Source organism: Streptopelia decaocto (assembly GCF_964273445.1).
Source record: "Streptopelia decaocto genome assembly, chromosome: 7".
Taxonomy (NCBI): domain Eukaryota; kingdom Metazoa; phylum Chordata; class Aves; order Columbiformes; family Columbidae; genus Streptopelia; species Streptopelia decaocto.
The window spans coordinates 40,340,044-40,364,983 of record NC_138661.1 but is presented as its reverse complement, the minus strand read 5'-3'; the positions used below and the strand labels follow the sequence as shown (position 1 = coordinate 40,364,983).

Here is a 24,940-nt window from a genome sequence, read left to right as displayed (position 1 = left end):
TCTGTGCAATTAATTTTCCATGGTAATTATTTTTGTTATTTTAACTGCTGTAAGATTAAAGCCAGCATAAATGGAAGGGAATAGGTACTTTGTCTCCTGAGGGCTTGGTAGCCTTACTGGATTTGGAGGCAGCATGAAGTAGCAGCGATCTGACCATTCAATGTTTCCTTTCCCTTTATTTTTCTAGACCAATTTCCTTGGATAAAACAAAGCGTGCCCAAAGTACTAAAGGGCTCTGAGCCACCTTGTTTGGAGAACTGCTGCAGGTTCTGCTGAAGAACGACTTGCTTTCTCTGTGGGATGGAGGAGCTACTCTGGGGCTATGCTGAGCTCAGCTGTGAGTGTCTGAGCAGGCAACTGGGGCTGCCCTGAACACTCAGAAGAGATTAAAGTGCTAGAAATGGTTAATTTTGCTTGTTGAGGAGATGTGCTCTCTAGGATGGAGTAGACTAGATACCTACTTAAGCGTTTTGAGAGGGAGGCAGTTTTCAAAGTCAAGTGCTCCTGTCTCCCAGCACAGTATCTGTGTCCTTCTGTAAGATTTGTGGTTCATGGCCTGCCATCTTGCTGAGTAAGGTATGCTTGGAGTTGGCTTGAGTCTTCATTGTCCCTGTGTATGGCAGGCAGGAGGGTGATGGTTGACAATCGGCATGGGACAGCACAGCAGTGGGGTGGCTTTTGTTGGGTAGCAGCTAATTTAAAAAAGCAAGTTTAGAAGACTTATTTATCCTGGCTAAATGACTTTATTGGCATAGAAGGTCATAACCAGTTAGCAATAATTTTAGTTGTTAGCTTCCAACTCAACCATGTGCAATCTTATTTCACTAAGTCTGTGAGTTAAAATTACCTTTTCATCGTGTAAATCAGTTCTTGTTGACCAGTAAAATGATACTGTGATTTATTTTCTTCTTCCCGCCTCTCCCCCTTTCAGATAGAGTTTTTCAATTATGGGTCGAACTCAGTGAACTGAGCATAGGAGTGTCTCAAGACAGTTAAACTATCTATTTTCTTGATGGCTGCTCTGGCACTAGGACCTGTGTGGCTCTTGGGACGGTTTGTTGATTCACTTGTGTGTGTGAGCTGGGTGGCTCTTACCTTCACTGTGGGCTCTGGACTTGGCCAAGGGCTGGGAAGCAGGAAGCCTGCTGGCAGGCTGCCCACTCCAGAGTGCAAGTGAGCTAAAATTCATGTTATAGGTGGCCAAAGGGTCTGTTGTGCAAGTTAATAATGGCAAAGCCCTGGACTTCAGTGGTTCGCTATACTATTCTAGGAAGTGGTTTGTTTTTGTTTTCTTGCCTGGTTTGAAGACGATGGTTTGTTTTTTGCATCTTTCCTGTCTTTTTTTTTTTTTTTTTTTTTTTTTTTTGCAGAGTTCCTCCCATAAAACAGATACTTAAATTAAAGAGCTACATAGGAAGCATTTGCCAAGATTTTATATCTTTCCTTTATTCATTCTGTATTTTTTGAAGCTTATTCTGAGCGCAAGTCTTCCCTGTCATAATTCAGGGAGGTTTTGGTCCATTAACAGTATCCAACTCCACATAATGGGGTTTTGCTTTGCTTTTCTGATTAGCTGGAGGCTTGGGATTAGATAGATTTTCACATCTGCTAACTTCCTATTTCATATCTCATGGTTTGCAAGGCTTAACCTCCCCTGACTTGTTAATGGATCACAAACCACCTGCTTCTTTACACTAATCCCTCAGAAATACATTGCATAGCTTTGACTTGAAACTCTCCAGATTGGTTCCCCAGGATAAAAAGTGCAGAAGAATCAATTCCTGGTCTGAACAAATTGCTGATTTCAACTTTCCCTGCTCTTCCACAAGATTACTTCTCCAACCACACCTGTCTGCCTTAACTATCAAGAAAGTTTGGTGCCTTTATTGCCTTGGCCTTCTGGGTGGAGTGTGAGTGGAGAAGAATAGGTGGAATGGCATGGGTGGAGAGGAGTAGTCTGAATGGTTGTCTTGTGAATGATTGGTGCTTTGAAGGTTAAAGCTTTGGTACCCTCTGATGGTGTCCACTTTGAACTAGCAATGTTAACGGAGCGTGACAGCTTCAGCCAAGGACTCTGAGCTCAAGGTCTTGGTGCATCAGTCCTCCTTCCTGTTCTCTTTTCCATTTCAAAATTTACACCACTTCTGGCAGGGTAGCCCAGTCAGGCCAAGGGAAAGGCTAGGTGAGGAGGTGCCAGAGACATCGTAGGTCCCTGTCAACCCTGAGCCATGGCTGCAGCAATGCTGGCACTGCCTGGGGGCATGGAGGGGCCTGGAAGGACGCAGCTCTTGCCCTGGGCGGCACGGCACCAAGGTGTGTGCAGTCGTGGCTAAAGCCCCGCATGTGAGTGTGCCCTGCCTGCGCTGAAATGTTGGTGAGGTCTGTAACGGAGGTGCTGCAATGGATTTCTGTGATGCTTCAGCTTTTGCCATTCTGCTTGACTGCTTCAGGCCAACTCCTCTACTTCTGTCTTCTGCGTTTCCCTCCCTGACTAATGTCTGCAGCCTGGCACATGTTGCAGGCAAGTCCCAGCACAATGGTGACACGAGTGAAGTCCCCAGTGCAGCGAGGGCTGCTGGCAGCAGAGCCTGGGCATCCCCCAGCGCTCCCCTGGCACTGCAGCCAAGGAGCAGCCGGGACTCTCCGAGTGCTGGCAGCGTGTGCTAGTGGAGGGATAGGTGAAAACCGCAATTTCTGTTCTAAAAGTGAAGTGAGAGGTAGGGCACAAAGTCATAGAGCAATTACTGTTCTGAGGCCAGTTTTCCCTTCCTTTTATTCACTTAACAGTTACACTTTTGGGAGGGGGCAGTAGGATTGTGTTTTCTGCTACAAGACAAATGCTGTTGTTTGTGTAGGTGTTTGTGGAGAATGGGGGAGGCTCCAGTACCTGGGACTGGCCCAGGCTGGTTGTGGTGGGATGAGGCACCAAGGCAATGTGCTATGGGCAAGATCAGTGGGGAAATGAGGCCTTTTCTCCTTTCCTCCCCTCTCTGTCACAGACTTTTTTTCTCCCAATAGAGATGAATATATTGCTTACCAGGAGTTCACTACTTCTTGTTTTTGCAGCTCTTCTTGCTGAGAGATTTCTGCAATTCTCCCGAGCAAGTTGTTTATCCAGATATGTCCCTTGAGTCAATAGTTTTTTGGCATCATATGTCTCACTTCTTAACTGGCCAGCCACCTCTTGTGCTATACTTAACAGTTTCTGTCCTGTCTACTGTTATGGGCAAGGCACAGAAATTTAACCTCTGTACCTTCTCCTCCCCTCCCTGAGAGCTTTTCTGAAAAATCCTCTCCCTCCTTCTCCCTGACCTTCTTACTCTGTTCTAGGCATGCTCATTTGGTGCCCAGTACACAGGGTCACTTTTATGGCAGGGACATAATCCATTAGGGCCGTTGCACAAACTTTCATGGTTAACCTTTCTGTCCTACTTGAGCAATCAGAGACTCAGGGCTCCCAGATTCTGGAAAGGTAATTATTTATGGTACTCCTCAATGTGAGAGAGAACTGTGATTCCCCTCTGGGCTCTTCTTTTCCTTTGTTGTATCTGGTTAACCCCAGCTCAGTCTGTGGGATTAGGGGATAAAACAGCATTTTGGGACTGCTTTTGCCGCAGCTCTGCCATCTAGGATAGCTCTTTGGTTTTCTTTATTTTGTTATGTTTGGACATGGTCATGTCAATTCTTTTTGTTCTTCTGTTTCCCTCTTCTAGGTGTGTTGTTGTGCTGTTCAACCCTAGAAAAAATAAACAACACCATATTCTAAACAGTTCCAGGTGAGTGAAGCTTTAAGCTGGGCTTGCTTTTGGGGGGAGTGGGAGGGGGGTGGGGTGATTTCAAGGATTTATGGCTTGAGTGAAGTGCAGGAGCTGCTGTTGCTCTAGGCTAAATCCCCTCCGTGTGAGCTGCCTTGGGGAGAGGCTGCCTGCAGGTTTGACTCCAGCTCCTTCTAATGTGAGGTGCTTTGCTGATCAGTTGCCACCTCATAAACATTGTGATCCCATGAGGAACTTCTCACAGGCATGACATGAAGGTCTTGCTAGAACTCCATGATATCTGATTTTTTTTTTTTTTTTGTCCACCTTAAACTATGACTTCATTATTGAAGCCAGGACTGGGACATGGTCCTTGCATCTGGAATAAAGGCACAAGGATGAACCTTGACTTCTGGAGCTTTTCCAGCACTGTAGGCATGCTGCTTGAGACTTGGGCAGCAGGGCATCCCCATGGCAAGTGTTAGACCTCTGGTAAAGCAAAACTGTTGTGTCAGGCTATTACGTGTGATTTCAGACTCTTTCCAGTTCATCCCAACCTACTCCCCAGTCATGAGTTATTGAAATGAAATCACATGTTGGAAATGTTGCTCAGTGTCATTTTCTCTGTTTTAGGAAAACAATTACAGCACTTGCTTTCTCTCCAGATGGAAAATATTTGGTTACAGGAGAGGTAAGTGTGAGAGGGGAGAGGGCACACCTTGTCCATTGCATTTTGAAGCAGGGCAGAGGGTGTTAGAAGAAACAAGCCGGTGAACTGTTTTGTCACAGACAAACCTATTTCAGTGTTGCATCTCTGGGTGGACCTATTGGGTTATGGCAGCTCTGGGTGATCCTGCTGGTGGCTTTCCAGTGTGTTGTCCCTTATCACCTTGGGCGGATGCATCTTCTGGGATGTTGTCTGTGGGCTGAGGTAGGGTGAAAAATAAGTGGAAGGAAACACAGCATGGCTTTATTCTAGCACCAGTGAAGAGTACTTGAATGGTCCTTAATCTTGGTCTGAGTTTAGCATTGTCCCTTTAGAATTTCAGGAAGTAACTGAAGCCAGTAACAGTGTTGTGGAAAAAGTGAAAAGCGCATGTGGAATGGAGCTTTAGGAATAGTGACAGAAGATGCTGGTGCCTGTGGTTTGGCTTTGTATGTTTGGCTGGGGGCGACAATTGCTTCCTTCTTCCAAACATGCCCAAGGGAGAGGACAAGGATGAGTGAAGTTTGTGTCTGTTCTGCATTAGAAGTTAAAGACGTGGGCTGTGTCATGAGGTTGGAATTGCTGGATGTTAGAAATGCACAGAAATGCTGACTGTCCCCCATATGGTTGAGCTCAGTTTGCTCTTTGTGTGATTAATGGTAATTTACCCCTAGTCTCAGTGCCTCTGTAGGACGTTGGGAGGGCACATGTGTGAAACAGGTCCCCTCCTGAGCTTCAGCCACAGAGAAGTCTGTCACAGCCCTATGCTGGAGCTGTCAAGACGGAGGCTCTTTGCTCCAGACGTCCCTAGTGCAGCCACTGTGATGGCAGCTGTTATGCTACTGAGTGGCTCCCAAGCTTGGCCTGAATCCTACATGGATCAGGCCAAGGATAGAAACAGCAGTGTTTTGGGATGGAGGATACCTCGGCACAGAAAAAGTAAGCATAATTTTTTCATCAGAGCATCAGAGATTGTTGTTGTTAAATTTTTAGTGAAAGCATGAGGTTTTATAGCTGCAATTTGTTTCAATGTCTCCTTACACTCTGGAAGTCTTAATGTAATAAACCCCCTTTATATTGAAATTATTATATATATATTTCCTCCTAGTGTTTAGCTTTGATGTTTCTGGTGCCTTCTGTGCATTTTTTTTTTTTCCTAAATCTCTGATGCTCTATTATTTTCATTTGGGGTAGGAAAAGTGGTGAAAAATGAAGTGGGTATTTTTCTTACTGACAACTCAAACTTTTCAGTTTGAAACTCCATTGGGGTAAATGACAGGTTCAGATAAAAAAAGAAAAAGCCTTTCCAGTTATACTTGGAAGCTTTTTTTTTTTTCTTTCCTTGTTGCAAAACATGTCTACTCTTGCCCGGTTTTAAGACCATTTCTTCTTCAGTATCCTCCCATGTGTCTGACGTTTGAGTTATTACTTGGTGTAGCAGTGTCCCCTGCCGGTGTCAGCAGTCTCATCTTCATTCAGCCTCTGTCCTGTGGAGTGGTTCCATAGGGAAATGTTTTCTGAGTTCACTTTGTCAAGCTCACTTTTATCAGCCTCATGCTAATTCTGCCTAATAACATCTTAGTTTTCTGCATGGCTGGATTTTCAGGAAGGAGAACATGGAGGCTAGTCCTTGGACACCCACACGTATTAAATGTGCTTTGTATATTTCAAATCCAAAAGATTTTTTTTCCTTTGAATTTTTTCTTTCTCCCCATAGAGGCATAGATTCCTCATCATGGCGATCACACAGAGCTCACTTTTTGGTGAGCATTTCTTAAATGATGAAATACAAATTCAGTTTGTTGAGGGGTTGGGGTGTATGCTAAGATGCTGGGAAATATATATATATATATATATATATGGATGCATGTGTTTAAGTACAGTAGTTGCTTTGAAGAGCAGCTGATTCAGCTCATTTAAATATCTTGCCAGACACCCTGAGACCTGAGCTCTGCCTTGCAGGAGGGAGAACTGTACCAATTGCAGTGAAATCTGACCACATTTCCACACCACAAGCAGTTACTTGGCAAAGGTTTTGAATGAGACAATTAAAACATGCACAATTCTGAGTTTTTAAAGCTTTGACTTCTCCTTGTAATGGGACTTTTCTCTCCCACACACTCAAATGACTTATTTAAAACTGATCAGAAAAGGTACCATTTTGCCATGTTGCTATGGATATGTTATCTTGCAAGCTACTGTTTTGACAGACTTACATGTGAAATCATGAGCAGGCTCTTGACTTGGATTGGCCCATCAGGCACGTTTTTGGCCAGCTCCACAGTTCATCTTGTGTGCCTTGTTCTATTTTGGTTTAATAGCAAACAATTAAACAAAAGAATGGAATTGTCTGGCAGAAGGTGCTGGCTGAGTTGACATTTCTGAAGTCTGTGACCTTCTGTTTCTGTGGAGAACAAATGTAAAACCAGAGGCTCTGTTCCCTCAATGTCTTTTTCTCTGACACCACCCTGCCCACACTCTTTCAGGCAGCATGCATCCGTGTGTTACCTTTGTGACAGAAATGATGCTACTGGTCTCCCAGAGGCCTCCCTCAAATGGTGTGTGACAGTAATCACAACAGTCATGTCATGACCTGGCTTAAGATCTCAGATGTCCATGTTGTGTTAGAGACAAAGGATGTGAGGGCCTTTCACTGAGTCCAGAGATACAACATATTATAATCATTTTCATGAGCTGGCTGTGAGTTCCCATTGCAAAGATCAGGGATGTGTGTCCAAAGTGTCGTTCCAGTCTCTGTTTTGTAAGTAGTGTAAGAAAAGGATTAAAGCAGGGAAGATTGTATTAATTCTTCCAAACACCTATTGAAACACATATGCTCCTTAGGTTGTCAGTCTCAACGTGGGCTTTAAAGAGTCAAAGGAACTGAGGCCTAACCTCTAACTCTATTGTGAGTGCACCATCTGTACATTTTTTTCCAAGCCTCCACATATTTGTATGCTTAATCTGTCAGAACTGACCTTGGGGGTTACATTTCCTCTTCTGTGTCTGTTCTTGTCCCCCCTAGAGTGGACACATGCCGGCAGTTCGGGTATGGGATGTGGCCGAGCGAACCCAGGTGGCTGAGCTCCAAGAGCACAAATACGGTGTGGCCTGCGTGGCCTTCTCCCCCAGCTCCAAGTACATTGTTTCAGTGGGGTACCAGCATGACATGATTGTCAACGTGTGGTCTTGGAAGGTAAGTTCTCTGGGAGGTTGGATGGACCACAGAGTGTTGCTGAATTAGAAAGAGTGTGTAGTCTGTCTGTAAACTATTTCAGTCCCATCTTGCTTTCTGCATTTTTTTTTAATTCTGTTGTTGTTTGGTTTTGACATTCATAGACACAGACAAGTTTGGACTTCAGAGAGAGCTATGGTCCCTTAGGGAAGGTCTAAGTCACTTCAGTGAAGGGATATTCTCTATACTTGGAGACGTGTGACATCTTGCTGTCCAGTCAGAAAAGCCTGGACTTTGAAACCTTGTCAAAGTCTTGTGCTTTTTTAGAGGCTTATTAAAAAACAGTTTATGAGGTTGAGGAAGGAAACTCTCATCAGCCAGGGATTTCTTTTGTGGTGTAGTGGATGCTCTTGGCTATTGTTTTTGTTGTGTCAGGGTTTGTAATGCTCTAATCCCATCCTTGAGCACTGAGAAGGGGAACACAGAGAAAGCACAGTGGGTGAAAGCTGATGGAGGTCACTCTGTCTGCCACTGAATTGGGGCAGCACTGTGGAAACAAAGCCCATGTCTTATCCTCTAGAAAATATTTAGATGTGTGCTGTTTGGATATAAAAAAGAAATGTTTATTGTCAGTAGACTTGGAGTCTTCTGTGTTAATAAATGCTAAGCACTTATTCAGATACTGCTACCTCTTCAGGTGCTGTAATCCTCTCTAAAAGAGATGTGATTTAAAAAAAACCCTTCAGTGTATCTCTAATCTCACACGATGCAACTTGTAAGTCTGTGCTCATTTAGTATGTTGCTCTCTTCACCACATTTCCTGTGCTGTAATTTAAGTTCTGTCAGTTCTCTCCTGCATGAGTTGAAGTTTGACCTTGCTATTTTTTTTGTGTAGCTGCACTCTGTAGTGATAAAACCTAAGTGTGTTTGTCAGTGTTGAAAATGGAGTGCTCAGCCTTTTGGTTCTTTCTAGTTATATGAATGAAAGTAGTGACTTGGAGATGGTCATAATGCATGGCGTGTGTGGGTCTGAGTACAAGTAGCTTTGTTTTCCCTTGCTTATGCAGGTTTTTCTGTTCACTGTGATCCTGTTTATAATTATGTGCATGAGAGCCTGTGAGATAAGCATTATCTCACCATTTTGTGCTGAAGAACACACACTCCAAGCATATGCTCCAGACTGTGACTCTCAGGAGGTCCAGCTAGCATCTATTTGCAAGCTGGGTACCAAAACTAGAGACTTTACCTGGCTGAAGTTGAAGAAGAGTAAGAGACCAAGATGTGAAAACAGATCTCCTGAAGCACTTTCCTGCACTTTTAACCACAACCCTTCTGCTGTCCACTGTGCTGCTGCTTCACTGTCCCTGTTTTTCCTGGCTGGGAGACTTGGTCGGTCATTTGAGTGTGATGGAAAAGAAACCCGTGTTGTCTGTAGGGTCCCCTTGCTTCCCTACAGAAAGGCCACAGCAACAATCCAAATGTTGAGGTCTGCAAGGGCCCTAGGCCTTTCTCTTTGCAGCGTTGTGAAAAAGTTATGTTAATGGCAGTCCCCCTTGCTTTGCCCCCCAGTCTGGGTTGAGGGGTTCTCTGTGGTGATGCTGCAGCAGCCCAGATTCCTCTATTGCTGGTTTCTCCAGTTCTGTCAGCGCCCTGTCTGATAGGGCCCTTGGAGTGATGTGGTTTGTGTGCTGAGGACATTGCATTGTGAAGTCTGGGAGCAACCAAGTCCCTAAAAAGAAGGGTAAAGGAAACAGATAGTGAATAAAAGGTGCTGCACTGTTGTCAACCATGTGCTGCATGGTTGAAAACCTGCCACAGGCAGAGGGGAAAGCTTTTTTAATTTCACCTCTTCCAGTCCCTGGGGAAAGGCAGTGGGGGGAAAACTGAGCACTGGTATTGTGAACAGAGAGCTCCTGCCATCTGACCCTTCTGCTTGGGCAGTGTCCATTCCTGTTTTCTGTCCCTGCCATGTTCTTCCTCCTTTTCCAAAATTTTTGAGGTGCTAATTTGAGGTGCAGTAGATTTTGCCTCGTTCTTTCTGATACAGACGTGGACTTTTTTGTGCTTTGTCTTTTGATAAGGCGTCATGTCTTTAAAGAGAAAAGAGAATTTATGGAGGAACCAGTAATGTTTTCACTGTGGAAAATACCTGTTCCCTATCTGGAGTGCCCTGTCCTCCTTGCTGCCTGGAGGCTGGGGTAGCTCCTTCTTGGGCTGGCCTGTGGATGCTTTTGCTGTTTAGAAAGGGAAATGAGTTTGCTCCAAGCTCCCGGTGATTGTGAAACCAACATGTTTCTCATGGCTCAGACGGCAAGGCAAGTTCCTGCAGGAACTAGTGCCTGCTGATTTGTTCTAGATCCCAGTTGATGTGGAAATGGAATTGAATGTAAATATGAATTGTACTGTCTGCCAAATCAATGCTCCCAGCTGATGTTGGCGAGATTGTGTTCAGGGATGAGTGGGGAATAGTTTGGACCTTGTCTTTTCTCTGCTGCAGCATTTGTACTGGATATGTGCCTGTAATTGAAATGAGTTTCCTTTGCTTCTGAGTAAATAAATTAAGCTATCTAAACAATTATGTTTCCAGAAAAACATTGTAGTGGCAGCCAACAAAGTCTCAAGTAAAGTGACAGCTGTATCATTTTCGGAGGACTGCAGTTACTTTGTCACTGCTGGAAATCGACACATCAAGTTCTGGTACCTGGATGACAGCAAAACCTCCAAGGTGAGAGAAAGTACATCAAGGCCAAGCTGTGAACAGGCATTTTCATCTTATGGCAGGGTGGATTTTGCCCCAGTCAGCCGTGGGAAGTGGGAACTCCTTTGATTTTGCTGTGATTCAAGGACAGCTCTCCACCCCTGGCTCTCAAGTCTCAGTCTCACCATGGGCTGGTAGCACCAAAAGACACAAAAAACTTGTCTTATCCCCTGCTGAGGTAGGGATATGGCTCCTAGAGCTGTGTTGCATAATGCCTGTTCTTTATTAGTCCCATATACTGAAGGACAAAAAACCTAGAAAATAGCTGCAGTCATTGAACAACTTGGAACACAAAGCTGGGGAGAGCTATTTGATGTTGGTATGAGCATCTCAAAAGGTTGTGTTATTTTTGAAGCATCACCTGAAGTTTTTTAACTTCTAGCTGCTTGATTCTTCTCTGGGGAACAGAAGCCACATATGATAATTTTCTGCGTGCTCATGAACAGTCGTTCCTACTTCATGCTTGAACCCTGTTTGGCATCTGGTATAAATCACAGATTGGCCATGGAAGAGTTGTTCTTCTAGTGACTGATCTGCTGTCTCTGGGTCATATGTATGGATGTGCAGTTTGGGTGGCACTGATAGTGTTCTGTTCCACTGACATGCTAATACTGATGGTCTCAATATACAATGCAACCAATGTGCCTGCAGCAAGTAAAACGTGTCACTACCTCTCCTTGTAGGCTGTTTGCAGCTCTCTCTCTTTGAGGCACTTCAGCACTCAAGGGTTGATGTTCTAAAATGTCTGTGTTCTCAGAGTGTCTTGCTCTGTTTCTAACAAACTGTTTTTTTATTGGTAGGTCAATGCCACAGTCCCCTTGCTGGGTCGCTCAGGATTGCTTGGAGAACTGAGGAACAACTTCTTTGCAGATGTGGCATGTGGGAGGGGCAAAAAAGCTGACAGCACCTTCTGCATCACATCCTCAGGCCTGCTCTGTGAATTCAATGAAAAAAGGCTGCTAGACAAGTGGGTGGAGCTGAGGGTGAGTTTTACGTTCTCCTGTCCTGCAATATTTGTGCCTGCTGAAGCACAGCAGGAACAACAAACAAGAAGGGCACTCAGGGAGCACAGGCTTGCCACCAGCAGTGAAAGTCATTGGGCCTCTGCCACTTTGTGATTTAGTCTGGAAGGCCAGGCAAAAATAGCATTGCTTCTTGGCAAAGGGATTTTGTTAATCTTTGAGGCTCTTTCATTCTCAAGCCTCAGCATTAAGCTACTGCCCTTCTGGGCAGTGTCCTGATGTAGCTTTAGCAACCCCTGTGTTGTCCCTCCTGGCTTGGCCTGGACAAGTAGGAATTTTAGAAGGATTCTGATTTTTACCCACTCCACAGTGTCTTACTTGGCTTGTGCATCTCAAATATAGGTTCCCAAGGTGCTGGTTGGTTTGGCTGTTCTAAACCCCCAGGTTGGCTCATAGTTGAGAGTTTGATTGTGCTTATTTTCATTTCAATTGAATGTAAAATGCCCACCTGAAAGGATCCAGTGTATGAAAATCAAGGGAAAAATCTTTACACACTTTCACTCCAGTGAAATGCCTCTTCTTTTCTTTCCTTTCCTTTCCTCTCTAAAATCTGCCTTTCACTCTCGCTCAGAATACAGACAGCTTCACAGTAAGTTGGAAAAAAGTTTTGCGTTGAACTCATTTCCTTATCACCACAATCCATTTTGTACCATTTTTTGCCATTTTTACAGATCCCATTGGGAGGGGGAAGAAAATCCATTTTCTTCTTTTCTTAGACCCTTATGACAGCTAATGTTTTGGTGTGCTAGTACAGAGTGAGGTGCTGAATGTCACAGAGGAACAAAAAGCAATGTTCAGAGTAAGACTCAGCTGGAGCAAATATGTAGCTCTGCTGACTTCTGACCCAGAAGAACTGGGCTTTTTCCTTAACCATGTGGAATCTGCAGTGAACCTTGACTGGGAAGCTCCTCAGAAAGAAAAATTGGATTTTTAGGCTTTTTCTTACTCCCAGGGCTTGACTTCACTTCAGCTCTTCTGACCATGACTCCTTTGTCTGTCAGTTTGCTGTTCTCCCTGTTTTGTGTCTGGTGAGCTTTGAAGTGAGAGCACATTGCTTATTTGCTTTCTTATGTGCTGTGTCCTCCTCAGACCACTGTGGCAAACTGCATCTCCGTGAATCATGACTACATCTTCTGTGGCTGTGCTGATGGCACCGTGCGGATTTTTAACCCTCTGAACCTTCACTTTGTCACCACGCTGCCGAAGCCGCACTTCTTGGGAACCGACATTGCAAGTGTGACTGAGGCCAGGTACCGTGGCATGGGTGGAAGAGGGAAAGGGAAGCTTGTGGGGGTTAGAACTGTTCCCCAGACCGTGGCCATCTGGAGCGTGCTCTTTTTATGGATTTAAATTGGCAGGCTGTTGCAGATCTCCCTGAGTTGTTGTGGCCTTGCTGGGCTGGGCTACAGTCCCAAGCTGGTTGCTGGGCTACACAGCATATCTTGCTCCTCATCTCCCTGGGATTGCTGGGGTCTGGTGGCCTTTTGCTGTTGGTTGCTATGAGCAAGCAGGCAGAGGGCACAGGATGCTGTGGCACACTTCAGTTGCTCCTGTACCGTGACACAACCTTTGCTTATCACTGGTAAGGGCTGAAGACTCTCTCCGCAGCAATATAACGATGTTGCTAAGAGATGCCCCAGCTCTCATGGGGCACTTTTTCAAAGACTGCCTTGCAATCTTTCAGAGACCCAATCTCCTACTATTGTCTGTAGTCTTCTCCCTGAATTTTGTGCAATCTCTTGTCTTGTTTTCCTACCTTTGTCCAGTATCTTCTGCCTTGGCTCTCTATTTCTCACCTTCTGAGACTGGGTAATGTGATTTCTGTCCAGTTCTCTCTGCCAGCTTGCAGAGGCTTATGCTAAAGGAAACCTTTCATGTGTTGCTGTTTGCCCTTTCTGGTTGGAGGCTTTCCCAGTCTTCTTCTGTTGCCCTCTTTCACTTCTGTCACTAGTGGGGAAAGAAATCCAAAGGTGTATGAATCCACCAGCCATCATTCCCCTAGATAATTGGAGCTCCCATGTTTACAGATATATACTTTTTTTTTTTCCTTCTGCTTTTGTGTCTCAATGTGCTTTCTTGGGAACTTGAGGTAAAGGTTCAAACAATGGAATATATAATACTCCTTCAGTGGGAGATAGTGATATTCCAGCGAGGGAGCTGTAAAAGGAAGTCTCTCAATTTAAAATGTTATCTGTTTCTGATGGTGCTTAAGTCAAGCAATTTTATACATGGACCCTTTAAAAATACTCTGTTGCTTTCATGTATCTGTCAAGCAGAAATATTTATGTGATTCTTAAACATGCATTTGTAGTGCTGATTACAATCTTAACAATTCTTTTTTTTCCTAAATTACTTCCAAAGAAGCTTGAAAACACAGAACTTCTTATATTCGCATGCATACCAGAGCCTCTCAGTGGAATGCCAGTTGCCCGCAATGAACTGCCCACAACTCTGTCAATGACTGGATTTTTGGATAGGATCTGGGCTGTACTCTTAAGGCCCTCAAAGTTTTGCATTTGCAGAAGCAGAGCTCCGATTGTCTGGTGTGCTACATGTGCCTTGGCCTTCACCCCTGCATCTCCATCAGTCCCTTTAAATTGCCTGCTCTGAACACTGTGGCACTCTGGCTATAATTATCTTATTTGATACCATCACCAACATTGAGGGATGGCTGTGTTCACCTCAGGTTAGGAGGGCAGCTCCTTCTTTGCGTGCATAGCAGCAAGACTTAACAGAGGAGTCCTGTAGAGGAGATACAGGGTTCACATGGCATGATCATTGTTTAACCTGGGGAAAGGGATGTTTCCTTGTTCTGCAGAATTCCTCTGGTTTTAAGTTTGCATCAGGGAGCTTGCCTGTCTAGAAAGGACTGTACCTCATCTCATGAGCTGCTGCAAGCAGCACCATGCTGGCCTGTGTGTGGGGCGGGGGTGGAAGGGGAGCACATCAGGCAAGCGGATGCTGAAATGGATCATTCCTTTGTCCCTTGTGCTGATGTGCTCTCTTCTGCTTGGTCACATACAGGCAGTCCTTGCAGTCAGTAAACAAAATATAATGCCCACCAAAAGATGATCCTTCCTACCCTTTGTCTTGAACTTATTTGACTTAGACTGTGCCACCTGGTTGTGCAGGCTAACTGATGATGATCTCCAGTGATGATCAAGTGTCTTGTTTGGTCCTTCTTCAGGGAAGGTTAATTCCCTGTCTGTGGTGGGACTCTGGGTTGGATGGCAAGGAGAACGGCCTTTGCCTTGGGACTTTCAGGCTTCTTTTTGATTCTGGTTGTTCAAGGGACAGATCTTCCCAGCCAGCTACTTTCTCTACCTGTAGATGCCACAGTGTACTGTTCACCTCGCTAGTACCCTGTGGAGCTCTGATGCTTCACCTCCTTGCTCTGACTCCAAGAGTGCAAGTTAACCAGGCTGCTGTTCTCTCTTTGTGCAGTCGTCTTTTCTCTGGTATGGCCGATGCGAAGTATCCGGACACAATTGCCTTGACCTTTGACCCCACCAACCAGTGGCTTTCCTGTGTGTACAATGACCACAGCCTGTATGTGTGGGATGTCAAAGACCCAAAGAAAGTGGGCAAGGTGTACTCCGCTTTGTACCACTCTTCCTGCGTGTGGAACATTGAGGTACGTTGTCTGCAGACACAAGTGTTGGATTGTGAGTGGCAGCTGAGGAAGTCATCTGAAGAGTTGCCAAATTTGAATGCAAACTCTTACTGCAGAGAGAAAGAACTGACTCAAATTTCCTCCTGTGGTTAGTGTGGTTGCTACAGGGCTTGAATTAAAGCTTGGGACAGTTCTTTGGCTGCACTGCAGTGCCTAACCAAATATGTTAGATGCAGCATGTTACTGGAAAAAAAAATCTTGCCATTAAAAGGTGAGAGGTGGGAGAAGGAGCAGAACTGGACGAAGCTGAGTGCAGGGGCTTCTTTCACAAAATGCACAAGAGTTTACTGCTGACCTCAAAAAAAATTGTTTGAGATAAGCAAGTGCTCCAAAGTCAAAGGAATGAAACAAGTGAGAAGACCTCAACTGATCCTTTGTAACCTGTTTACCAGGACATCTGGAATTAGCCTCTCAAGTGGCTGCCGTCTTCCAGTCTGTCTAGTTGGCTTTCCTGCAAAGGGACACGGGGAAGGGAAGGAGGTGTAGGAAACAATGTAGTTGTTAATATGTTGAAATATGTCCAACAGTAGTCAGGAAAGGGGGAAGTGGAAAGGAAGTGGGAAGAGGTTGATGACTCTTTTTGCTGTTATTTATTAATTGCATCTCACCTTTTCTTTCTGGATTATAAATTGACAGTAGTAGTTTAAAGTTGCAAACAACAGTGCAAGGTTGTTGTTGCATGGCCATTGTTACATGGTTATTGAGGTTCCCTCTTTGCACTATTAGAAACAAAGAATTCTGGCTCATTGCATGCTTCTTAAAGGAGATGTTCTACATTCAGGGAGGCTCAGTGAGCATTTGTTTGAAGTGAATATGAAGTTCTGGTCTACAAACATGTTTTCATTAGGAGAACTGGCTGGCTCTCACCTGTACAAACCAGAGACGACAGCCCTTTTATCTCATTTTGTTTTGAAACTTGCTACCAGTGTCTAGGATACGAGGTGCCAGGCAATCTCATTCAGGAGTTGATTTTACCTGCCTTTAGATGTATCCGGAGGTGAAGGACAACAATCAGTCATGCCTCCCCCCTGGTTCCTTCATCACCTGCTCCTCTGACAACACCATTCGTCTGTGGAACACTGAGAGCTCCAATATTCACGGCACAGCCCTGCACCGCAACATCCTCAGCAATGTAAGATCCCAGGTTTTGATCACCTCTGTGCCTTTGGGGTTGCTCTTCCTCATGCACAGGTATTCCCCAGTTAAAGCCCAAACATCTTTGGATGTCTAAGACAACACAAACTTCTCTGTAAACAGAGCACAAATCTGGTAGAATGTATGAACTTGAAGAAACATGAGGGGTGTATTGGGTGAAAGGACAGGTTGTCTGAAATGGCCCTGGAGACTATTGCTTTTCCTATAAACCACCCAAGGATTTGCCAAGCTTAGTCTCTTCCAAAATGGCTCATGCTGTATGCTTCAGGACAGCTGTTTCTCTTTTTCTCCATCTCTGTAATAGGTAACCACTTTAATATTTGTTTGGAAAAGGTGCATTGAATGAGGCAGAGGTTTGGGAGACTTGAATGAGAAACAGTTCACATTTCATCTGTGTAAGAAGGAGGATACTGATACAGAACAGTGGTTACTTACGGACATGTGCTTCTGTTTGCAGTTGTGTTGGAAGATCCATGGGCACAGCAGCCCTGACCTACCTGCCTGTTCTCAGCAATCTGCTCATGGTGTAAAAAGCTCCTGCTTTTTCTGTCAGAGAGTTCTCAAAAGGCACGGGCTGACTTGGATGATCCCTAGAAGTCTTTCGAGTTCCTGAAATGTCCCCTACTACATTGTAATCACTAATCCCAGAGCTTGTATATTGTGTAGGAGATGCTGTTGGTTTCTAGCTTGAAGGGGAATCTTTTGCAAAGGGTGATCGTGGGACAGCTGTGAAGCTTACACCCTATAGTATGAAGGGGCTGAGTGCGTGTTCTAGCTAAAAGATCCCACAAGTTCCAGCATTACTGCCAATGAAGTGTGTATATTGGCCAGGAGCCCGGTTTCTAAAGTGGATGCTTCCCTTTAATGTTTTGTAACTGGTTAATGTTTCTGGGTATATCATTTCTCCAGGACTTGATGAAAATCATCTACGTAGATGACAACACTCAGGTACTTCTGGACACTGATTACAACTCAGGAGGAAGTGCAGACAAAGCTGATGCACCAGTGATGGATGCAAAGGTGGGGATACGCACTGTCTGCGTGAGTCCCAGCGGGGAGCACCTGGCCTCGGGGGACAGGATAGGCACTCTCAGGTAATCCCATGGAGCTTCTTGTGCAGATTGCGGGCTGGGCAGGCATGAGAATCAAAACCAGTTCTTGCTAATGTTATTAAACATACTGACATCAGCCATGTTTTGTCCCAGGATATATGAGTTGCAGTCTCTGAGGGAAATGCTGAAGGTGGAAGCCCATGACTCTGAGATCCTATGTCTGGAGTACTCCAAACCTGACACAGGTAAATGCAATTGAGATTCTTTCATTTTGTACATGAATGTGGGATTGAGGAAGTCAGAATGTCTAGTCATGTTATGTCAGAACTTTCAGTGGTGACCTGCTCCTGCATTTCAGATCAGGCTTGTAGTATCAGGCCAGTAGAGCCAGACTTTGAAAAAGGCTTATTTCTCATACTTTTTCTTGGAATATTGTAGGTTGAGATTGAAACTTGTTCTGTGTGTTATGGTAGTGTGAAATCCAGGGGCATTTCTTTGTGTCCATCCTTGTAGCTAGTTACAGTGTAAAGTTTTGTCCTTTGGATGACATGAGAAGCTGTTTTAAAGTAGTGACTGGAAGAGCAAATGACTTTTTAGTAATGGTCTTGCACTCTTTCTAACTTTCTGACAGGCTTAAAGCTCTTAGCTTCAGCCAGTCGGGATAGATTGATTCATGTCTTGGATGCTGGAAAGGATTACAGCCTGCAGCAGACCCTGGATGAACATTCTTCTTCCATCACTGCTGTGAAGTTTGCAGGTAGAGAATCATGGCCTCCCTCCACACCTGGATTTGAGCACTGCTGCTGTCCCATTATTTCTATAAAGTAATTTTAACTGCTTAAACACTGTGTTAGGCCAGACTGTAGTTGCAGCTGCTGCTTTTTTTTTGTCATCTTCTGCAGCTGCAGTCCTAACAAAGGTGGTATTTGACAATACTTGCCTTCTTTTCCCTTGTGGTTTTTTTTTTTATTCTCTCCATCCTCTCCACTCAAAAAACCTCTCTTGATTGAAGTCCTCAGCATTTCTTTGGAAAGCTATTTTCTGTAATGATTTACTCCCTTTAACTGATACCGGATGGCTACATGCTGGAATAAATGGAAACATTTCTTCCACCTTGTATTTGTGTGTATCTTTTGATCTGCTCCTGTGTTTTTGTTCCAGCCAATGATGGGAAAGTACGAATGATAAGCTGTGGGGCAGACAAGAGCATCTATTTCCGCACTGCGCAGAAGGTAACCTTATTACAGCTTTTTGAGCACTTTTTTTTTAATAATCTCTCCACAAAGGAGCTGCTTTAAAGAGTCATATCAGAATTTCTGTCTGAGCTTGTTGCTGTTTCAGCCTCAGTGTCTCCCACTGACTCAATGCAAGAGATTATGTTCAGAGAACTAGTTCTGTGAAGCATGCAGCTGCTCCTGGCCTGACCTCTCTCAGCAAGATGCAAAGTACAGAACTGTTAGGATATCTGCTATTCTTTCGCTGCCAGGGCTAATGTGAGGAATGGTGAAAGAGTATGGGCTGGAGAGGAGTTCATTGTGCCTCCAGTCCCAGCTGCTTCCAGCAGACCTTGTTATTGGAAAGGGTTAGTTTGTGCTGGTTGTGTGAGAGGACTCATCTGTATTTAGAAGCTTTTAATAATGGGTTTACTTCTTGATTTTGACACAGTCTTTACTCACATGCTTAGACAGGAGAAGGGGTTCAGTTTACCCGAACACATCACATTGTTAGGAAGACCACTCTGTATGACATGGATGTGGACCCCAGCTGGAAATATGCAGCTATTGGATGCCAGGATCGTAACATCAGGTTAGTTTACTGCTTGTCTTGAAAATATTTTGGCAGTCATAAGTGAGTTGGCCAAGGCGGCCCCATCCCCATCATTGTTCCTCTTAGGTTCTTTTACACAGTATTTGCAGACAGATTTGAAGCCTCACCTCACACTCGGTGAGGTTGCACTTGCCTTCTCTTGCCTTTTCACTCGCTGACAGAAAACTGCGGATATATGCAAATGCCCGTTCCTGCTACATAACTGTTATTACAAGGCATGGTGGCAGCGGTTTCTCCCTCCCATTTAACCTCTCCTTCAGTGCCATGATGCTATACTTGTTTTTGATTATCAGCTTGACAATCAAGCCTCAATTTTAATTCAGATAATCTGCTTGATATCGTATCATCCAGTCTTGGGACCCCTACGTTACCTACAAGATTGTTTCTTGAACCATTTAAATGATTGGTGGTTATAGCTCACAGAGGTCATTTCTCCACTTCCTGTGGCTTGGCTTTGTTCCCTGTTTCTCACGTGGAATGAGGAGCAGAAGGAGAAAAGGATCCTGGTGACAAGAGCCATGGAGCAGTACCTGGGCAAAATGAGCAATGGTGTCTTATTTTGTCTCCCTCAGGGTTTTCAACATCAGCAGTGGGAAGCAGAAGAAGCTTTACAAGGGATCCCAAGGTGAAGATGGCACCCTCATCAAAGTAAGCTGTTTTCTTTCTTCCTTCCTTCCCTTTTCCTTTTTTTCCAGCTTTTCTGAATGCTGCTCAGGGCTAGGAAGTTGAAATACAAATCTGAACACAGTAACTTTATTTTTTTTGGCTTGTTCCATATTTTGTCACCTATCCTGCTGCTGCTTCCTCCTACCTCCGTCCTTAAGGGCTGGTAATGTATTTGGGTTCCATCAGGATAAAACAGGAAAAGAGTCAATGAATGCGGAAGTTGATCTATAAGTTCTCTCTGTGTCCTGTTTTTGAAGTGAGGCATGGACCCATGCTGTAAAAGCCAGCAGAACTGCACCAGTATCTGTCAAGGGCTTATTTAGTCCATTTGAGTTAATCTTTTACTTTCTGTTCCAGAAAGCTCATCCTGGCTTTCTTGACTATTTTTGTTAGGACTTTTAAGGTGGAGCTGCCAGTTGATTAGTGTTTGAGAAATTTGTGGTTGCCAGAGCAGAAGTGAAATTCTTTGAGTTGACGAAATTAAACGACATGTGCCCATAAAATCTCATATTCTTCAGATTTTGGAGTACTGGACACAGCCCAGTACTGCTTAGAGAGAGTCTGTGTTTCCCACCTGCTGAGTGCACCCAGGCCTTGGGGTAGGGCAGCCTGCCAGCTTCTGCCACTGTCCTGGGCTTCCCCTGGTAAACCAGGTGCATTCAAGATTCAGCATTAAGAGTGATGCCACCACACTGGCATGTGGAAGAATTGCATTCTTGTCTTTAAAGGGGGAAGACCATTTAATACAACCAAAATATCTCTCAAGTTCAGTTGCCGAACAAGCTTCTTCATCATATTTGTTTTCACTGAAAATTTTTCTACTTTTTAAAACAAATATATCTGTTTAGCTGCACAGACCTGCAGTATTATTGATGGGTGTAAACAAACAACTGGGTAAAAAGGGAGAGGAAAGCAAACAGCTTTGTTCATTGTCACCTGTTGTGTTTTACAGAGAAATACAAGTTCTCTTTCTCTTTGCCTGTTGTAATTCCTACAAGTATTTTTAAAAGCCAGAGTAATGAAAATGAAAAATTGATGCTACACTTTATTGCTGGTGAGCTCATGTGCTTGATTAGATCTTTCTCAGACCACAAACCATTAAATGTTGCTGGGAGCTGGAATTTTTGTTTTTAATATCCTTTATGTTTGGTGCTTTTTTTTTTTTTTATGTGCAGCTTGAGTGGGGAATCTCAATTATTTTTAATGTTGCTTTGTTCATTTTTAGGAAAATTATGTAACCAGGGAATTGTGGTTGTCTCTGGAATTTAGATTTTCTTGGTATATTGTTCTGAGATTATAATATACATTGCAGTTTAACAAGTAGAACCCAAACAGTGACATGTGAAGCAAAAAATATGTCAACAAAATAAACATAACCAAGAAAGTTACCGTTATTTAAATACCATATCTCTCTCAAAAGACAGATATTTTCAACTCTCAGTTCCTTGAAGTTCTACAAAGGGCGAAGCAGGACATTTGGTGACAGTAGCTGTATTTGCTGTCTAGTGCTGCTTTAAACCTAGTGAGGCATTTGGAGGGAGTTTAATATTGGATCAAAGATAAAGCAACAAATGGCTGTATATGAGAAACGAACAAACAAAAACCACAAATCCAACCCAAAAATGGGAGTTGCAAATGCTGGAGATTTTACAGCATCATTATAGAAGACAATTTATCTGCAGTGTTGAGTTCTTTTTTGGTTTCTTTCCTCAAGATTGGAGTCTTTTAATATTTCCCTTAACTGGGCAGCTCTGACTTTTTTGGGGGGATAGGTGGGGGGTTGTTTTGGCATGTGGGGGTTTTGTTTTATTTGATCTTAAGACAGAAGGCAGTAAGGCCTCAGTAGTTTAGAGGAGGTAGGAAAAAGAGGTAGAAGTTTGTCCATTGGTGGTGGTACCTTCACAGTCACAGAGGCATTTAATGTCTTTAGTCTCTGATTAGGTTTGGAGATAGTTTTAACACTTGAGTCAGGTTGGAGATTTGTCCTGGGGTGCTGGATAGCCTGGTACTCAATTGGAGTCCTGTGGAAGCTACTTGCATTTTATTCTTTTCTCTGCTATGACTGTCTTGGGTATTCTGGAGCATTTTCATGCAGTTTGAAGTACTTTCTCACCAGATCTTTGCACTTCTCTTATCTCCTAAACCAGGTCCAAACAGATCCCTCTGGTCTTTATATTGCAACCAGTTGTTCTGACAAGAACCTCTCCATCTTTGATTTCTATTCTGGCGAGTGTGTTGCAACCATGTATGGGCATTCAGGTAAGGCATGTAAACTTCTTGGAGATGCATTTTTTTCTGCTGATGACTATATAGCAGGGCCTGATACTAGCCAAAGCTTTCTCAAGGTTCCTCCCAACCAAAGGTTACCCAATGGGTATTTTGGAATAGGTTATGGTTGGATGAAGTGTAATAGCTCATTTCATTGCAATTTCAATTTTTTTCAGACCTCATTTTGCATTGCAAAACACAAGCACACACATGCCAGTCAGGCCATGTATTTGTTTACACAGTTTTTCTAATAGCCTATAAGTTTGTGTTTTTTCAGCATATATTAAGTTTTGTTATTATATACCCTCAGCTCCTACCACGGAGGGCTCATTCTGTTATAGGCAAAAAAGAGACATCAGTCTTCATGCTTATTTTGCTGTGGGACACCATTTCCATGTCAAGCCTAGATTCTTTGTTAAGTGGTTATGGTAACTGGGACATATTGATATGTGAAGTGTGATGGCCTTAATCAGAATTTGAGTTTCTGAGCATAGATAGGCTATTTGACTAATGATCTTTTCTGCCCATTGGAATAATTCAGGAAAACCTTTTTTTTTTTTTCCCTTGTGCTTTATTTCACACAGAGATTGTAACTGGGATGAAATTCAGTAATGACTGCAAACATCTAATTTCTGTTTCTGGTGACAGGTAAGAAGGGCTTGCTTGTTTATGGTATCAGGTCGTGCCATCTCACAGTGGATTTAAAGTGTGTCCTGAAGGACGATACAATTTAATTTCTAATGAAGGATGTTTTATTAATTCCAAAGAAACATCAGAGCTTCTTAAATTCTAAATGTGTGCTGTTGCCAAAGCTCACAGAGCTTATATTATCCTTCCATGGAATGAGGCTCCTGTGTGAAGTGCTTCCCTTGTGGTTTTCTGAGTTTAGGGACTATTCCCTGCTGGAAAGGGGGCAGGAATGTGGCCTGTTTCCTTACCAGTCCTCAGGTCTGTAATGTAATGCATCTTGTGATATTCTGACCCGTGGTGCCAAAACTTTGTCTTGTAGTACTCGTGTTGGTGAGGTTTCACCAGGTGAATGAGCCAGTCTAGCAGCAAAAGGGACAAGCCTGTCCCCACTCTTTGCTCCTGTCCATATGGTCTGTTCTTCCCCACTCATCTAACTCAGCTGTGGTACAGTTGACCCCTCATTAAGCTGATTCAGGTCACAACATCAGCACCTGCCCCAGCTGAGTTTTCTGCTGATTTAGTGAGCTGAATAAGCTCACCAAAAGCTTAAGTAATCACCAGACTGAGCCCAAGGGGAAAAGGAGAAAGATGCCTAGTGTGATGATTGTAGAGGTGAGTGGACCCACTGCTTCTGGAATCTGTGAATGCTTAAATCAGCTGAACTGAATGAGGTTTTTCCTTTGAGAAAGATGGTTCCTGGAGTGCTATTTCAAGGCCAGAGCAATCCAGATTCTCTCTTTCAATTAATAAACCACAATGGAAGTGGAAAGAGTTTTAGAGGGTGAGCTGTTATGGAACATACAATATATCACCTTAAGTTGTATCAGTTGGTTATTTCTGTCTTTCAGTAAAAAGTAAATAATTTGGTTTTCCTCTTTGTTTACCTTTCATGTGTATAAATACATTAAGGGAAGCGTTGCAGAGAAGGAGTCCTTTTGTTGTTGATTTCTGAGAAATTCCAGAAACATGAATGGTTTTAGGTCCCCAGTGATCCTTGTCATTTATTACAGTGTTCTCTTGTTGACCATTTCTGTAAGCGAAAGGGTCATTTTCTTCACTACATGAAGAGGGACGTGGATGAGAAGTGAGGAAGGGATTCATGAAGAACTTTGCTGTAGGGAGAGTAGAAAGCATGTTTTTCAAAGGAGAACAGGGAAAATCATCTGCTCACGCACAGCAGCACATGCAAAGAATAAAACTGAGAATATAAAGAGAAATGGAGATGGAAAAGGGCACAAGGGCTGGGAGAAAAACACTGCAAGGAAAAAAAGCAGCAAAAGGGGTAGGTGGGAACATGCCTTCGTAGAGCTTTGTGTTGAATGTTAACGTATTTACAGGTTCGTACTGTTTGCTGCTTATCTCTAGGTTTGATAGCTGTGGGGGTGGGATAAATGAACAAACCAGATTTGCTTTCTGAATTTTATTTCCTTCTTTTCAGTGTTTTCTGAGCAGCAGCTTGTGGTTGCTGTTACATTTGAGAGAGCTGCTGCTTGAAGGGAAGCAGCTGGCTGTCCCCAGATGCAGTGCCTCACCACCTTCCTGGCTGAAAAGCTGGGGCAGGAGAGTGACAGCGTGTTCACTGTTGATGGGAAGCGTCTGTGTGTGACTTCAGTAGCTGGGAGTGACGCTCCTGGGCTTTGTCACAAAGGGAATGGTATTGGGGGCAAGAAGGGAATTTTTAGTTTTTTGTTAATATCTCCACAGACTGCAAAGTGGGGGTTTTGTTTTCTTTTCTGGTGGCATAGAAATAAAACCTTTTAAAATGTCTTCTCATGAGAGGAAGAAAATGGAAAAGATGCAGGTATTCAGGATCCTGGTGCTTTCGGCATTTGCCTCAGGTCCAGGAGACCAAAGTTCATGGCCTTTGTTCAAAATGGCGGACCAAGAGAGTTTTCACACACTGGTAAGGAAGATGGGTGTCATGGTTTAACCCAAGCTAGCAATACAGCCATGACAGCCACTCACTCACCTCCCCCCCAAGTAAGGGAGAGAATCAGAAGGGAAGGGAGAAATTTAGATTGTGATAAACACAGTTTAATAAAATAACAAAATACAAATACACTACTAGTAAATGAATGTATAAAATACAAATAAAAGATACTCAAGGCAATTCCCCATGATCTCCGTCTACACTAAGCAGCCAGCCCCAGGAAGCGATACCCCAGTCCTCAACAGCCAATCCAAAGAGAGAAA

At 43.7% G+C, this 24,940-nt stretch overlaps 1 protein-coding gene across 5 annotated transcripts in view; it reads left to right on the top strand.

The window, feature by feature from the left end:
- MAPKBP1 (mitogen-activated protein kinase binding protein 1) overlaps positions 1-24,940 on the top strand; it is a 104,699-nt gene that overhangs the window by 52,925 nt on the left and 26,834 nt on the right. For 4 of the 5 annotated variants that reach the window (XM_082059347.1, XM_082059350.1, XM_082059346.1 and 1 more), the window contains exons 4-19: positions 3,714-3,776; positions 4,389-4,446; positions 7,487-7,657; positions 10,224-10,361; positions 11,195-11,377; positions 12,506-12,666; positions 14,861-15,050; positions 16,075-16,221; positions 17,154-17,338; positions 17,450-17,541; positions 17,928-18,053; positions 18,458-18,528; positions 18,981-19,102; positions 19,696-19,771; positions 21,937-22,048; positions 22,642-22,705. In XM_082059347.1, the coding sequence (XP_081915473.1) occupies positions 3,714-3,776; positions 4,389-4,446; positions 7,487-7,657; positions 10,224-10,361; positions 11,195-11,377; positions 12,506-12,666; positions 14,861-15,050; positions 16,075-16,221; positions 17,154-17,338; positions 17,450-17,541; positions 17,928-18,053; positions 18,458-18,528; positions 18,981-19,102; positions 19,696-19,771; positions 21,937-22,048; positions 22,642-22,705 (1,959 nt within the window). Of the gene's footprint in view, positions 1-3,713; positions 3,777-4,388; positions 4,447-6,178; positions 6,225-7,486; positions 7,658-10,223; positions 10,362-11,194; positions 11,378-12,505; positions 12,667-14,860; positions 15,051-16,074; positions 16,222-17,153; positions 17,339-17,449; positions 17,542-17,927; positions 18,054-18,457; positions 18,529-18,980; positions 19,103-19,695; positions 19,772-21,936; positions 22,049-22,641; positions 22,706-24,940 lie in introns of all 5 variants that reach the window. The other variant, XM_082059349.1, reaches the window with a different exon arrangement.